This window comes from Phallusia mammillata, chromosome 6 (assembly GCF_965637545.1).
Source record: "Phallusia mammillata chromosome 6, kaPhaMamm4.hap1.1, whole genome shotgun sequence".
Taxonomy (NCBI): Eukaryota; Metazoa; Chordata; class Ascidiacea; order Phlebobranchia; family Ascidiidae; genus Phallusia; species Phallusia mammillata.
This window is the reverse complement of record NC_137257.1, coordinates 16,056,158-16,073,512: the sequence shown is the minus strand read 5'-3', so window position 1 is coordinate 16,073,512 and position 17,355 is coordinate 16,056,158. Positions and strand designations below refer to the sequence as shown.

At 36.3% G+C, this 17,355-nt stretch overlaps 1 protein-coding gene and 1 long non-coding RNA gene across 2 annotated transcripts; one reads left to right on the top strand and one right to left on the bottom strand.

Annotated features, from left to right (window-relative positions):
• Window positions 1–1,193: 1,193 nt before the first annotated feature.
• Window positions 1,194–15,930, bottom strand: LOC145234397 (complement component C8 beta chain-like). Its single transcript, XM_080099134.1, has 16 exons — window positions 15,913–15,930; window positions 14,374–14,410; window positions 13,327–13,421; window positions 12,703–12,841; window positions 12,016–12,152; window positions 11,559–11,685; window positions 11,012–11,160; window positions 9,987–10,190; window positions 6,441–6,622; window positions 4,485–4,630; window positions 3,802–3,901; window positions 3,354–3,440; window positions 3,187–3,268; window positions 2,834–2,929; window positions 2,457–2,553; window positions 1,194–1,841 (listed from the first exon to the last, which is right to left on the bottom strand). The coding sequence occupies exons 1-16, from the start codon at window positions 15,928–15,930 to the stop codon at window positions 1,762–1,764; spliced, it is 1,776 nt and encodes a 591-aa protein (XP_079955260.1). The 3' UTR covers window positions 1,194–1,761.
• On the top strand, window positions 8,225–9,229 carry LOC145233127 (uncharacterized). Its single transcript, XR_013861027.1, has 3 exons — window positions 8,225–8,504; window positions 8,584–8,662; window positions 8,727–9,229. It is a non-coding gene; the product is annotated as an uncharacterized LOC145233127 (long non-coding RNA).
• Window positions 15,931–17,355: the final 1,425 nt, after the last annotated feature.

The window sequence follows — 17,355 nt, the reverse complement described above, 5'->3', positions numbered from 1 at the left end:
TTTTGGGTGGCTTTTCGCCGGAATATTCTAGTTTCAAACTGGTTTAGACCGGTTTCTGCCTCCTTCCAAACCTCCAAACCGATTTATACCTGAATCAGAGAGACAAAATTTTGACCCGATTTTTGAAAAACCCCGAAGTTTTTCCGATTTTTGGAGTCAAAAAAATGAAAAAAAATCCGGATTTGTGTGGGTAAAAATAAAAAAACTTTTTCCGTGTTTTACGTGTCATAAAAGGAAGAAAAATCTACTTTTGTCTGAGCAGTGGTTCTAAACCTCTCACTAAAGTCAACCACCAACTTCAAATTCCCCCCTCTGTTATTTTTATAATGATGCTTTGTGCCCTACGTTAACAAAAAAAATATTCTTTGATCGAAATAATTTTGTGAAGCGATTTGGTCTGGAACCCCAAAGGTACTGCAATCTTATTTAGTTTAAATAGTGCTTTGTGAGAGATTAAAGTTTTTGGAATATTAAAGAGTCTCCTCTGCTTGCAATAGTCATTTATTGCATCACAATCAACAAAGGAAGAGCTTTTATTCACGCACAATAGCATAGTCATTGATACTTTTTAGTCTTCTCTGTGATGTAACAAACGGCCTTGGGATTTGTATGTGTCTTGTAAGCCTTGCTGAAATCAATCTTACATGTTGTTGCGGAAAATGTTAGGAAAGTTACTTTTAACGATTAATTTAAAGCCGGGTTCGACCCTCCGGCCCGAGTTTGGTTACCTGATTACATAATTTCCCTCTGAAAACATTGAATTTCCCACTGGTTAAGAACCACTGCACTAGAGAGTGCCGAAGATGGAGACAACAGTTGCTTTTATAACGGACTGGAAACTTTTATAAATCTGTCATTTATCATTTTTTATAGTTATCTGGCTTTTAACTAGTTTTAATTGATTTCTACCCTCTACCAAAAATAGGTTTGAACCAGGAATCGGAAAAGCAAAATTGTAACCTCTTTTTTGTAATTGTTGGTAAAAATATCAAAAAGTAAATCAAAAGGATCAAAAAGTGAAAAACAATCTAGTTTTTTGTTGATAAACACTGCGCTTTTTTGTGAGAGAATCTGCCAAATAGGAAAGTCAACGTCCTTCTTGAGACTGTTAAATTGCAAGCATACCTTGTATTTTGTTCATATTTATTGCAAGAGTAAAATTATATTTAGTACAAAATATGAATTACGCTGTTAACAAAATACTGGAACTATAGACACCATTAACTGTATTATACATCTGTGTGTGAAAGACGATAGCCTACCTCAATAAGCTTTTAATGAACAAAACAATATCATCTAAGATGTGGTGCAATCGGGGAGTGTATTAGCCAGCAGACGTTTGAAATAATATGTCCCATTTTAGATAAAAACAAGCTATTACTCCGCTGTTGTAGATATTATTCACAATAGTTTTTGCTTAGGTTGATAAATGCTAAGTTATTTTCGAAGCAATGGTCGTTTGTTAAACTAATGTGAAACGAACATCTGATAAAGCAGGACAAAATATTTTTTCCAGGCCAATGTCGGAAACATGTTCCGTGCATAACTTTAAGCGTTTAGTTTTTCTCAAAATCCAGTTGTAGTGGATCGGGACTACCAATTATACCGAGTATTAAGTCAAGCGGTTCTGCACACCTGATCATCTTGGTGACGTCACGAAACAGGTACGAAACAAAAATCACAAATCTTTAGCAACGTATGAACGGGACATGGTGGATATATAATAGAGAACTGTACACAGACAAAACAAAACAGTACGAACTATAAAGAATAAGTGCTCAAGGCAGTCAGAATGCAACTAATCAGCGTCAAAAGCATCATCGAAGTCGGAACAGTTGATCCTGCAAATAAAACATTTTCGTTCAGCCTGTCTCTTTATAAGCAACCCCAAAAAAAGGAGAACCGAAAAATTAAATGTTCATAAGAAACAAAACAAACGTTTCTACACAAATCTTTGCATTTATACGAGGTATGAGACATGTCACATGTGATATTTTTTGCCAGAAACAATCTGTTTCAGCAAAGGCTTGATCGTAGAAAATACTTCTCAGGACAACTCAGGTCTATAGGTTTGCTTTTACTTGTAGCAGGGATTTGACTTGTAATTGTTGAAAATCAGACAAAAGGATTGAAGTAAAAAACAAGGACATTTCTTAGAAATAAGGACGGTATGACAACCCTGCATATAAGTTACTTTTTTTCCTTGAATAAAAAATATGGATTTGGGTAATTTTGGTTTCAGCCGGAATATAGAATTCATAAGTGGTTTTTGTTGGTTGTTTAAATTAGAATTAGGAATATGACACATCCACCCGATAAAAAAACATGTAGGAAATTGTTTGTTCTGTTGGGTTGTCGCTGTAATAATTTTGTTTCAGATTGGTTTTGGTCGGTTTAAGCATTGCGCGTGTTACAATTGTATTTGCATTGCAAGTGTTACAATAGTATTTACTTACCGCAAGTTAAACTATCTTGATCTGGAGGAAGTCCATACGTGCAATAACATTGGTAGTCGTTGCTCGTTCCGGTTACATAAGGAACTCCATAATAATACTGCACATAAATGGAAAGAATGAAGCTATACATTAGGTTTACAGCTGCTGCGAGTTTTGCAGTATTTGCTTTTTCCCATAAAAACAATGCAACGATGGGATTGGCCTAAATAGCAAACGCAAAAGTGTCACCTGTGAGATGCAAAGTTTTACTTTTGCCGTCGGCGCAAAAAACTACTTTTAACCCATAATTAAGTGTTACATACAAATGTAAAGACAAATTAAACTAAACCACTAATTTGACACATCTCAAGGGTGTTAAACAAAGCCTGAAGACTTACCACAGGAACATTCATGCCATTCTCGTCGACTTCATCAGCACTTTTAAATCCACACGGTGCACATAAGGTATCTGCGTTGTACGAGCTCAGGTAAATCTAAAAAATACATTTGCGTTACAACTATCACTTTGCAGTGTGTCAGGCTTGTACTTTTTCGTGTTCCACTCTAGGTATACTAAACAAGTAACCTATGCTCCAACTAACATTATTGTTTTGCACAAATATGTCGTCAAACCTCGACACAGCAACCAACAAATCGTAAGATCAAACCGAAATTTGAACTACAGAATTTGGATGTTGGTGTAGCCTATTTTTTTTCAGTCAAAAGATTAGAATCCAAGCAAATCACTTACATTAATTGCTTGATCAATGAAATCTGCAACATTTTGTTGTCGGGTGCGGTTGCTGAAGGGAATAGATGGGGATGACATCAGACTGAAAAGAAAAATGTAACTGTTTTGTACTGTTCTTCTCATGCATCGTTGTAATATTATCCAATATGGCACAATTATTTACATACCTTGAGATCTTCTGCAGCCTGAATTGGTCGGTGTTTAGAACTGGTCCATTGGTGATAGTTTGCACCCATGAGTCCCAGGTCGACTTCCTGCCACAAATGTTTACAACTTATACCTCCAGTGGAAAAAAGTGTTCAATAAAAAAGGTTCAAATACTAAGAATTTCAGTTAGCCTCAACGTTACCTTAAATATGTTTTAGGTTCAACGATTGATTTTATTCGGAAATATTCGTATAGGAAGAGTGGAGTAAAAAAAGTAACACGGTAGGTCAGTAACGTGTTTATTTAACTTTCAATTGATTCCTGGTCCCTTGGCTAAAGTCAAGTTGAGTCATTATAGCAACTTAATTAAGTTCTTGAACAGAAAATGACAACACTAAAATACAACTTTTCACGATTAATTGTGCCACCATAGTTACTCTAGTAAATGTTAAGGGTAAATACACTTACGAGAAGGAAAACTTTAGGTTAGACGAGGTTACAATGCTTCCGCCACGAACGCTGATCACCTTGTCTTCCATCTCATCTTGTAGGTAACTTGTGACTGTGGCTATGTGTGAACACAACAGCAGATAACAGAATGTCAACATAAATCAGCAGGCGACGCCCTAATGCTGCACAGGCTAGTGTTTGCAAAGTCGTTTCAAGATAACCTTTTAATTTTCCATTATGAGATCTTAAAATTTGACAAGAACCAAATTAAATCCACGCCATGTAATCGCATTGTCTTCGGCTCTGACTGTAATTTAAACAACATTTAGGCCATGCTAGTATCAGAAAAATGGTGTCCACGAAACATGCGGTGGCGTTTGTTGTACAGTGCGCAGAATTTGTGTGAAAGTTTAATGCGTCGAGTAGAACCGCCCAGTTTCAATCGGGCGGTTTTATCGGGTTCGGTTTCAGGCCAGGTTCGGACTAACAAATGTGCTTGATTTGGAACTGACTTCACATTCGGTGTCAATATGCTGAAAACTAATTATCCAGCTAAGTGGCTAGTTGCTGAACTTACTCTAATGTCCTACAGCCCTAAAACGCCGGGTTTAAGTCGTCGTTTATTAGTTGGAAGGGGTATACCTTTATCCAATAGCGCATACAAGGCTGTTTATTTTGTGACAAATGGCTGTTCTTCTTACCAGATTGTTGTGACATGCAGTTTGATGTGAAAGAAGAAGTGTTGGGACTAAGGTTGTAGTAGAAACCTTGTCGCGTACAATCTACCAGATTCGATTTCCAGGTTGTGCTACTGTAGGCTTCATAATCTTTGCTGTCCAACCAACATCTGGCAAAAAACAACAACAAATGTATGTTATACAACTGAAAAGTTTTTTACGGTATGATCAATATTATAATTTCCCCTAAACTGTTGGAAAAATCATTTAAATCATTTTTTCGCATCTCACGGAGTTTCATAGTAGGAAACAAATTTCAAATTATTTATTGAAGGCAAATTGACTCTCGAATTAAAATGGCTCGGAATATAATGCCTTTGGACCACAAACATTGAAATAAAGATCAATACTCTCCCTGGGTTTATTCTGCCTGGTCTTTACAAAATTCCTAAATTTCGCTTTGCGTTGGTCGTTCATAAAAGTATGTGTATATTGCAGTGGTTCTTAACCTTTTTTCCTTGCTGCACCCCTTTCAAATCACAAACCAATTTTCGCACCCCCTTTCAAATCACTAACCAATTTTCGCTCCCCCTTCTGTAATTGCTTAAATAGAATAGACCTAACCAACCTTAATGGGTCAGCATCCCCGCACCCCCTAGGAACAGTTCTCGCACCCCTTGGGGGTGCGTGCACCCCAGGTTAAGAACCCCTGGTATATTGGGTGGGGCATCGTAAATCTTATCAAACCACAATTAACTAAGGAATGAATATATTTCCCATAAAGTTATCCCTGCTTGTTTCATAAAGCCAAAAACAGAACCAAGCCTGTCGCACTACTTTTAAGGCAGAATATGTAACGGTTAACAATTGGAAATCGTAGTCATACTGACCAAGTAGTAGCTGGTTAAAATATGCCAGACAATAATCGATGGAATTTTAATTTGATGTCAAACATTTCTGCACCTAATTTAGTTGGTCAACAGTCAAACAAACATTGTTGCCCTTTCGGACATACCTCGCAAAGTAGATTGTATAAGACATGACATTAAACAAGTTATATTTTAAATCAGATTTTCATGCGATTTGTGGTGTAACAACAGATAAGTTTTCAGGTAAAGGTTAGTAATTAGGTGGGGCTTTGACGTGCGATCGTAATATAAGCGTTTACTTTGGATATGAGGCTCGTTACTACGACCAATTGGGTAAATTATAATTAGGTTACCAAAGACAAATTTGTGCCCGTAAACGTTCCCCAATCTAGACAGCTCAAACTGAAGAAACGTGAGAAGAAGCAGATCCGTCGGCTATATACCGAGCCTTTATATTTTAAAAGATGGGTTCAAAATGAACCGAAGTTAAAATAAAGCAAGTCCGAAGTTACGTGTCACGAATCATCAAACACCTTTTCCCCCTTGCAACCAACTAGTTTCGTTGTACAACCCCTTCGATCAATCGAAAAGCAGTGAAAAGTACCTCCAACAATGTATTGTTACATTATAATAACCAGGGTTGCCAAACCGTCCTTATTTCTAAAATTTGTCCTTGTTTCGAAGGGCGATGTCTTGGACAAGTTCATTGTCCTTATTTCCAAGAAATGTCCTTAATATTGACTTGAGTCCTTCTTTTGTCTTATTTTTAACAATTACTAGCCATACACCTGGTACAAGTAAATACAAACCTAGACCTGAGCTGTTTTGAGATGCACGAATTGTTTCTACGAACAAGGAGTTGCTGGAACAGATTGTCTCTGGCCAACATATTGCATATGATATGTCATGACTCGTATAAATGCAAAGATTTGTTCAAAAACGTTTGTTTCGCTTCGTATGAAAATTTAATTTACAGTCGTACTTATTTTTGGTTTCAAGTCGACGGCAACCCTAATTACAACCTACAACCAATGTCCAAGATACACTTGACCTAGGTTCAACTTATCACACCACCATAACCACTTGTGACGTCACACAGCAGGGCTTATACCTCGAGTAGATGTTGGTTTCTTGGTATTCTCCGCCCAGTTTCGATTCCGCAACGTAGTGAGTGCCGTAGTCCCTAATAAGACTCAAGTACTGCGAGTAGCTGAAGGTTTCGTAGGGGAGTTTCATAACACGGGAGATGAACGCAGTGCTCAATTCCAGTTCGCTTGGACTTTGTAGGGTAGCCTAGGAAAACGGTTTGGAAATCAATTAACATTTTAAACTATGACATAAGAAATACGAGTGAAGCTTTGATTAAAAACGTTATTTATTGTGCAAAACCGAAATAAGTACTGAAGTATGAATATCATCTGAAATATGAAGATCAGAATAAATTTGAACAAGATACGAAAAATAACATGTTGGACAAAATGATCTGAGTCTCAATGTCTATTTTTTACAGAACCGGTTCAAACTTGTCCTAATGGCACGTGTATAAGTCAACAACAAGTAGAAATCCAGCACTCACGACTTACGAACATTTTACGTGTCCAATGCGGTCTTACTGCTAGATGTAGTACACATGCTGGCTGGTAAAATGATATGCAGGCCACAGGGTTGTTGCAAGTCAGAGTGCAATACCTCATTACACAGAGCTAGAGTTGTACATTAGTTGGACAAACTTTATCAGATCAAAACCCGGTAAAATCGATTTACAAACATAACGTTTTAGATAAAGTAAGTTCAAACCACAAGCTAATTGAACTTTAAAAGGCGTAGTGTAGCGTTTATTTTATATCTTTATATCGTTAATCATTGATAATTAATAGCACATCATCCAAAGTCATGTAAGTGACGTACATTGAAGATTCAAGTGGTTTTAAGTTTAAATTTGCTAATCAAAGTCCAAGTGGTCAAAAATGCACTTTTAAGGATACAACTTGAGTAAACACGACTAAGTTTATCTATGCCGGTACCCTTACATGCTTGAGATGTATATAACTATACTAAAATACACCAGTGACATGCAAAGCGAGAATCAGCAAAAACAAAAGTAGGTAATAATAATGCTCGGTTCTTAAAGCACGATCGACTATTGTGATGTCACACCTAAAGAACTTAATTTTAGATTATCACTGGCCAACACAATTTTTGGTGTCTTTAATGTTAAAACTGATATTGACTAATTTTGGGGTGCTGATTTTAAAAATCATTACGGTTTTCTTCAATCAGATCAACTTTTTAAGTTATTTACAAAATCAAAATTTATGACCATATTGATTCCATGACTTTAAAATCATGCTTTTATGTGTTTGTTAAAGTTTTGTTACATTATACACATCAATTTTCTACAGTGTAGTCAGTTTTATAGCATGAATATGCGTTCTATGCTTATGCTCTGTCTAAAAATGATTGGTGCAGGCTAGCGGTAACTTTAAACTATACGTGTTTTATGGAGTGATTTTCAGGCTAGTAAAGCAAGGTGGTAAAACTAAAATTAATAGTGGCTAGGTCATCTATAAGGTGTTGCATTAATTAACAAGATGTTTTATGCTACATTACTGGTGAATACCCATACAACACAACTAAAAAGATAAAAAAACGATCTGTATCAAATGTGCATATCTTGCACACTTCGATGTGGCTTTGGGGGTTTAGGACAAGCAATGGGCTCCACTTACCTAATGTTGACTGGAATATTGCAGTAATGGACAAAAACAGTAGAAAGGGACTAAATTTATTAGAAAGAGTACATAACTAAGTTATTAAGAGATCTGAAAAATTTGGTACGAAAATGAGTATAAAGCTACACTTCCCTTAAAATGTAGGGGATATAAATGATGAGTGTTACATCTCCACGTTCAGTTACGCATGATTAACTTGTCTCATTATTCCCCTGCTATGACGTTACAATCGCCATGTGCGTAACAGTAAAATTAGAAGGCCTTTGTCTGTATGTTGCAATGATTAGTTCATTTTACTGTACAACGTGGTCGAGTAAGGTGATTTATTACTGCATTAAGTAAATTCGTTTGTGTTGCATTTTTAGAGACGAATAAGGCTAAATTAAATATTGTGACGACTGACTAATTAATCTTCAAGTGAAGGCTGTTTACCGTGATTGTCGGTGAGTGTTTAATTCGATTTGTGACCTAAATTAATTCATGGCTTTGTGTGTGACTTATGGCATGCTGTATTTCCTATAGTGATTGCAGCGATTGTTTCATCGTCTTGCAACTGTTGATACGTGTACTGTACCTGTTGACCTGTGTCGCAAAATAGTTGGTAAGTTAGTCATTGGCATTTTTGTGCGTTGGCATATGTCAATGTGTTTCGTTTTCTTGTTTAGAAAACCGTTCCCGTCCCAGTCTCCGTTTCGTTCTCAACCCTGTTTCTGTCCGTTCCTGATTGTGTAGGACGTTGTGGTTGTTGCCGCTGTTGTCGCTGTGGATTATTACACGAGATTCGGGAAGTGTGACTTGTGTGGGAAAGGGCGGGGCGTGTTTCAACGTGACAAACCCCTTTGTGAGGCTCAGCCTTGCAGGTCGGCCGTTCAGAGTCTACAATGAGAATTAAGCTGAAAGGTTCCAACAGGATATCAGTAAAACGAAACTTGTCTAAATAATGTGGTCCTGGCTAACTGCCGTTGGTCAATTAAACGGGACGATATTGCTCCCAGTCATTTCCGAAAGTTACAGAAGTACATGTGTAGGCCTATATCCGATATACCTAAAAACTTACAAATTTGAAACCATTTTTTTGTTTTATGTGTTGAATTTTGTTGGTTAGAAGTGTCCACCTGTTACATTTAAAATTAAATTCAAAATTTTGTTCTTGCAATAATGTTAATTCGAAATAAAATACTCAAAACCAGTTTCACTATAGTGTATACATATGGATTGTTTTTCAAACGTGGATGTACCGTAACAGGAAAACTAGACGTGATACAGATAAACCGATTGCATTTTTGAAATCAGGGCACTAGAATTAGTCAAAATCAGTTAAAACATTACAGACACCAGAAAAAAAATATTTTTTTGTTGCCCAGTGTTATTTGCTGTGTTTTTGAATTGGGCCTTAAACGATCGTTAGTTTGACCTTTGGGATGATGTTATGAATAATGTAGCTATTTATTTGCCACTTTTCTTTGTTTAACAAGCACAGGGTATAAAAATGAGACATGCTATAGGTTCGCTTTGTTTTAAATTGGCTTGCTGTTATATCCCAAATAAACAACTTGGGTGGAAATTGCCTTTTGTATCAACGCATTACACCACTAATACAACATTAGATAACGCAATTCGATACTTGAAAGAAGGGTGATTTCCAAGAAGCAGTGCACTATAGCAGTTTAACCTGTACATGCAACATGAGCAGCACCATAAAAGGAACACACCACATTGCTGGAATTCCCATTCAATTTTTAAGCACCAGTTTTACAATGCTCAAATATTGCACATCATTTAGCGCTAAATGCCACACAATAAAATCGGTGCAATATGCTTGACACATTTAAAGCCAAACCTCGAAATCGTGTGAAGCTTAATAATTTATTAGGTTATAGGGGAATGCCAAGCAAACAAAGATTTCTAACTCCTAGTACACTTACCTCGGCAGTGCTGACAAATGCCGCTTGCGTGACGTAGGTCCTCTCTTCGTCATTGTTTATGTTATACTGCACCGAATCCCGGGTAAAAGTGTTCTGGCTTAAACCCGTTTGCCCAGTCAAGTTCAAAAGACTCCCTCCGAAGTTCAAGTTGTACATTAAATTTGTTTTGGTGTTGTTTAAAATAGCGGCTGCACTGTCCAAAACCTGTAGATCAGGGGATCATTAGAAAATGGGATAAGCAATAAACAGAGTAGCCTAAAGACGTATTTTGTTGGGTCAATTACTTTACGTCATAACATAGAAGTGTATATTTCAAGCAACACAGTAAATGTAATTGATTTTATCAGATATGTTTTTTTAATTATACCTTTTTGATTATATTGATTCAAACCTAATGCTGAAATTCGGATTATACATTGAAAAAGAACAACAACAACAAAGACAATGTTTTTAATCCGGATATGTAATTTTTAGAGAATTGTCTATAACTGCTCTATACATGGGCTACACTGTGATGATCGTTTTTTATTTCATTAGTTGAAAAACAAAGCTATAAAATAAATTAAAACTAAAAATTTAGCACAAAACCTATTTCCAACATAAATATTGTTTGCCGTTAGTTCTGCGAAATTGTAAAATATTTTATGACTAAAATTACCAGAAAAAAATGAAATAACTGATCCAAGTTTTCTCAATCAACACGCGAACTTGGATAAACTCGAACTCGGGTTCTGGCATAAATAAAATTACTGCACAAATTAGTGAATACAAAAGCAACAAGACTGTGTCAAGAAAGATTCGTCTTGAAAAGTCATTTTAACTCTGAAATTTGTTTAGTGCCAAGATCAACACGGTCGTTTCATCAATTATAACACAGACAGAAATCAAACAGTCGCTTCCCATAACTACATGCGCTTATTCTTTCGGTCGTTTTTAATATTTTTTGGTTCACAAAAGGACATTCAAGTATTTCACAATCCAACAGCCTATTAAGTATGTTAAAGATTTCTAAAAAAAGTTCTAACCTTAACGCTTGTCAACGTGACATCATAGATTTGACGAAATGATGCAATATTTTTGGGTATTCTGTAATACGTGTCAGTCATTCCACTGATCAAGGTTCGGCGGCAAGACCCATGGGGTGACATGGACAAAACTCCACTGCGAAATTCACCTGCACATAAAATTTGGGTTTGATTAAAACACATTTATTTCTAAATAAAATTATACTTCAATTGTGTAAATTTATTGCCAAACTTTGTAACCTCAGAAGAGTAGGCTACAATGAGCGTTTTGCTGGGACGAACCTGATCAAACCTCAGGAACTGATATCGATCGTTATTTATGTTTCAAGAGTTACTTGGGCCTATTGTTATCTTCTATACAGTAAAAAATAAATAACTTCATTCCAAATCGACTCTGCGATACTTGTGTAAGACTATAAAAAACTTAAAAGAAGCAATGCATTTTTTTGTGTCAAGGTTATGCTGTGTAACAATACTGGCATATCGATTTTTTGTAATATAAAAGTGAAAAAAAGTATACATACAAGCTAATATAAACTGAACTCACCCGTCAAAATATCGAATCCAGATGCAAATTCTCCAATTCCCGGTATTCCTGTCAAAAATCTTTCCCCAATCGGTGTGAGGCTACCAGTGCCGGGCATTTGTGACATACCACAAACGTATACCCCCATCTTAAATGAGATAAAAAAATGTAAAATTACAGAAAAATATATTACATGACATAAACTAGTAAAGATGACCGAGTAATTGTTACACTTGTACCTTCCATATTAAACTCTTTAAAATTTGCAGAATTCAAACAACACTTACAAATGTTCGCCGAAAGGCGTACCCAACCTGATGTATATGTAGTAGGCTAAATAGGTTTATTGCATTTTCGTATTTAGACGTAGTGGTGGTGTTTAAATTTATTGATTTTTACAAGTTAAAACAAGTTGGTGAGTTATAGGTAAGTTATTATGAAAAAAAATTTTTTTCAGGTAGTTTGACTGCCTACTTACATTTGTACAGTTTTTACTGCCATCTGTATTGACGATGGGATACTCGTCACTGGCATCTCCACAATCGTCGTCGCCATTGCAAGTGTATTTTTTATTAATACACCTTCCGTTCGCACAACGATATTTGCCAGCACAGTCTGGAAACATTAAAGTACCTTTTTAATGCTATATCAATTTATTAAAATATTTTTTAATATGCCGTAGTTAATACAAGATTCAGAAACTTTTCAAAAGTAAATAAATAGTAGCTTAACAAGACGATGTTATCAAAGGTAGAGCTACTAACACAAGAACTCACACTAGAAATGGTTTGCGAAATACCGATTGATGGCGTAAATAGCGCAGTTATTTAAATTAACAATGAGACTGGGATAAGGTGAGGGACTAATTTTAACATAAAGAACTGCGTTTTCAAATTGATTTTTTTGCTATTATTATAAAATCTCAGACGTACCCTAATAACCCTAACCTTCAGCATTTATCACACAAACTGCATTTAAAATATTTGAGCGCCTCAATTACTGGACATTAGCCAACCAGTTTAGTGTGAGTGTTAATAGCTCTACTGTTATCATATGTCTAAGTATACCATCAAAGTCAACATAAGCACGGACTTTTTTAGCTGTTCCCGATTAAGCTTAATTAACTCACACCTACGAACTGTATCAAACTTTTCTTGTAAAGTACCTGACAAAGTAGGATCTGAAAGATCATCTATAACTGCAGTGGTTGTGCAGGGCCGCGTTTGAGTCTCCAATACAGAGTAAGGCAACATACAAGGAATAGAGGCATTCGCTTGACTTGGCTCCATTACAAACCACCGCTCCTGTACAAAAATCGTCAATGTAAATAATAAAGTGACCCTTTTTTGAAAAATCGTGCAACCCATAATATTTTTAATGTAGCACACAAAATCCAACGCAACGTTATCAAAACCAACTTGTACGAAAAACATGGAAAAATTTTAGAACTGACAACTGAAATTCCCCAGAGCTTGCTGATGTTAAACTGGTTTAAATATATATACCACAATGACATTTACAATTAGCCTACCACAACGAGGTATTTTGGGCTAAGCAACAAAATTGTAAATGTTTTTCGGTACATAAACAACAGCAGTTAATTGTTGTAGCAATTATTACTGGATTTAAACAAAACTTATACACATTTTAAGAAATATCAATCAATTATTATAAATATTCGATCACCTTGCAAACTGTCTGTTATTAAACCATGTGGTATTTTTACGGTTGTTGCATCAGGCGCATAAAATATCAATGATTATCAAATTAACAGTAGGCTATAGTTTACCTGAAAACCCTGTGAGTCTGAAGTTGTCCCGGGAAAACATCCTGACCATGAAGTCCATGCGCCGGTGCACGTGTCATTTCCAGTCAACGCTGAAACTGCAATACAAACGATTCTGTTTTCTGCTATTGGATGACATAAAGGGACAAAACGTTTACGATATAATGCATATGCATGTAAGACAGTGGTTCCCAAACTTTTTCATATTTTTTTCAAAACGGTCCCTTTGCCATTATTTCAAGGGCTCGCGGTCCTTAAGCCTGAATGTGTATTTCAAAAAAACGAAAGTTGATTGCAGGATTTTAGCTAGTTATGCAAAATTGCGCATAACAATCATCCAAAGACAGCTTGTGACATCACAAACAGGACAAAAAACATTGCAATTGTGCGCAAACAATTGCTTTTATGATAGTTGTCATTCAATAAAGATCATTGTTTAGCAATGGAGACAGTAGATTCTCAATTCTACTTTGATTTAAACTTATTCAGTGGCACAATCTGACGCCAAATAAGATTATAGAATTGCTTCAACCGCTTCGCGGTCCCCCCAAAATTGCCTCACGGACCCCTAAAGGACCGCGGACCCCAGTTTGGGAACCGCTGATGTAAGACATATATTTTCCGGTATTTGCTTTTTCAATATTCCTATTTTTAGAAATCCGGTTTTGATCTCCAAAAATTCACATCTACTGATTATATTGACCAATATCTAAGATTTCACTTTAGATACCTAGATTTAAAGTATTATTTTGATTTATGTCAAAAACATTCGCTTTTGAATTTTTGTATTGCTGTACTCGGTTATTGCCTTTCTTGTAAAGACTGTGAATGGGCAATAAATAGTACAAACACAGCACTCAATAAAACAGTCGGAGTGGAGGCATGAGTTTTTTGTTTGAGATGCGACAAACTTTTTTTCATATAACTAACCCCATTGTGAATTCTAAAGCTTTGCATATGGTAAGACAGAAATTAATCTCAAAACTACGTTTCATTGTTTTATGGCAGTTTATAGGCTTACTGATAAAGCCACACATTTTGGTAACTTACCTCCTGTGACCAGTGCAAATGCCAAACAGAGTGTGATCTGGAAAAATAAAAACAAATGCGATTAAAATGTTTGTAAGCCTATTTTCACGCAAGAATTTGTTACTATTACATATTATACACTTCCCATACATGGATGTGCACAAATTCATTCAGTACCATGGTGCGTGACAATCAAAGCATTTTCGGGAAAAATTATGCATTGATGTCTCCGTTTAATAATCATTTGGCTGGTACAGTTAAAAATTTTATTTCTGGCAATTCAAACGACCGTATCGTTTTATCCACTGTTGTACAAACAAAATAACTGTTTTAAGTTATTATTATGTTTTCACAGACAATTTGTCCCCACCCCCCTACAATTTGCCGAAATATTGTGTAACTTGAATTGATATGAAAAGTTCAACGCCAATGTAATCGGCAAATACGCATCTAAAAATAGGGGGGAAATTCCTAACCTTGCCTAAACGTAGCAACGCGAACTTTTTTATTGCTCCAACAATAAAACTGGGAAAGAGTATGCTGGTGTAGAGCCAATTTTGAAACGAAAGTGGTTGCACCAAACTCGCAGTAGTAAATATCGATACAAAGGGTATATTTACTAAACGGTACTGGATTTTCCGTGGGTGAGAGTAACGATTGATATTAATTGTTGGCTGAAATCGCTGAAGGAATATTTTGAGGTGGAGATTTTCAACATGTTTAAAATCTGCACCGCACCCTACATGCAATTTGCCTTAAATGTTTGATTCAAATGTTTAAAGCAGGGTCAAATTAAGTGTTTTGTCAAAACGTGTGTTCCCTGTTTTAAATCTGTTTAGAGTTTCACAAGTTGTCCAATACCTTTATTTTGTGTGTTCTATTGGTGTTTTTTCAGACTTAAACAATAACCCGACATTACAACTTGGCAGTAATTGAATATCGGAAAATTGGCTACAAAAGTCTTTTTTGCCTAATGATAAAACAAAGAACATCGGTCGGTTCGATTGACCTGGACAAGGTTTGTCCAAAAACACAGCTTTGACAGCGAATGTAGCGAGTCATGGAACAGTCAATATTTGCTGCCAGCGAGCCCGAACAAACATTGCTCATGCTATCTCCTAACGGGCCACTTTGTTTTCGTGATAAATTGCCACACGGGACGTTTTAAACAACGGTCTTCCGACGACGGCCGTGCATTTACGAACTGAAATTCCGCAAGTTTCTCCTCTAAAACTTACATAAACGACCTTTCTGAACTACTAGTAAAGCTTATACAGAAGCAATATAAGCACATTCTAACCACGCCTTTGAACAAACAATTCCACGCGGTGATAAGATTTAACAATCGTTATGACGTCACGGGCGCCCACTGGTCAGTTTCATTTGCTGACGTCATTGCAAACTGACTAGTCGAAAAACATTCCGACTGTTTAATCTCGTCTAATGATAGTTGGTGATAATATATACTGTCAGAAACGTAGAAAATCAAACCTCTAATTAGAAAAGGTTTAGTTAAGCTTTTAATGTAGGCTATAAAGAGGGGAAACGCAATAAAATTACCTTGAATTGAAGTTCCATGTTTCTTTTTGTAGCGAAAACCGATTTCGCGCCTTTGTATACCAAACTCCACAGAGACACCCAATTTTTGCAAGGCCTGAACACAAAAACGATTAAGTGGTAAAATTGCTTATGTCTGCTGTTTTAATACGACAGATTTGAAGATCACTGTTATAGCGCCTTGTTGAACTGCCCTCTGAACAACTTCATATCTCAGCAGGCAAAAGGCTGAATGTCATAACAAGGCTAAAACTTTTTTAAGTTTTTGTAAACTGCTGCTGCTCACAGCAAATACATGTTTTACCGAGATAAAGCATATTTTATGCGATCTATCACAGCTATAGCTATAGTAGTTGTAACTACTTTTATGCGTTAGCGGCCTCCTACACAGTGATGTTTGGCAACAGCACTTAAGTTGTGTGGAACTGGGAATGAAAAAATGTTTTCCATTTTACAGAATCATTCAAAGAATTTACATTGAACAACTATATTTCGCTTAACTGGCATCTTCAGTTCCTTATGCAAATATTAGTTATTGTTCAGTATAATCAATCTCAGTTCAAGTTGTGTGGAATGTTCGTTAGTTATAAATAGGTGTAGACGGAAAGTTTTCAACATGTTTCAGTGAAACTTTTCGTCAAAACAAAACATTTTGACAGCGCCTAGCCTCAGCGCATTTAAACATGCTGCTTTTGTTTAAAACAACGGAACCACAACACTCCCCATATGACTGCCTGTGTACATTAAGTTATGTATCAAAATCTATCACAGAGCGATTAAAGTTCTCGAACCAGTCTTTTTTAAAAGATCTACGAACTAAAAACTAAATCTGATTAGGTCAAAACATGAACCGACGTAAAACTTGAACTACAGATTCGTTAGAGCGAAACTAAAAAGACTTTCAAACTTGTTTTGTCTCCTCTTTTTAATGCCCTTCTTTCAATAGCCTACACTTGTCTGTTAGAGACGAAAGAACTGAGCTCCGTCAGCCAAAATTCAATTAATGTTTCACCAAGCTAAATATTGCGCGTCGCTTTATTGCGAAAGTAGACCACCGCCTCTACGTCACAGGGTGGATTTGCACAGCCAGGTTGAAGAGGGTCACGTGGACATACCAAGTTGTCGGGCAACGAAATATAAACGTTGCCAGCGAAATTTTCTAATCTGCTACGAAAACCTGCACAAACTTAGGTAAAAACATCCCTGTACTTTAAAAAATTAGAACACAAACAAAAGGCTCCCTTGTACATGATGTATCAAGATGTTGAGTGTATCCAACCTCTTTTAAGCATACTTTAAACTTTTTTTACAGTTCACATTTATAGATGACTTCTGGCGCAACGCTTTAGCGAGGAAAATATTAACAATACGCTGACAGTAGGACCTAGTCCCCGTGTATGCGTATTGGAAAGTCCCATGAAACAACTTGTACAAACAAACACGCGG

What these genes read in the sequence shown, in the direction of transcription:
- LOC145234397 (XM_080099134.1), bottom strand. An exon ending in CATTTGTCAGCACTGCCGAG is followed by an intron (nt 6,623 to 9,986) that starts GTAAGTGTACTA and finishes CCGTTTTCCTAG; the next exon opens with GCTACCCTACAAAGTCCAAG. An exon ending in ATGGCATGAATGTTCCTGTG is followed by an intron (nt 2,554 to 2,833) that starts GTAAGTCTTCAG and finishes ATTTATGTGCAG; the next exon opens with TATTATTATGGAGTTCCTTA.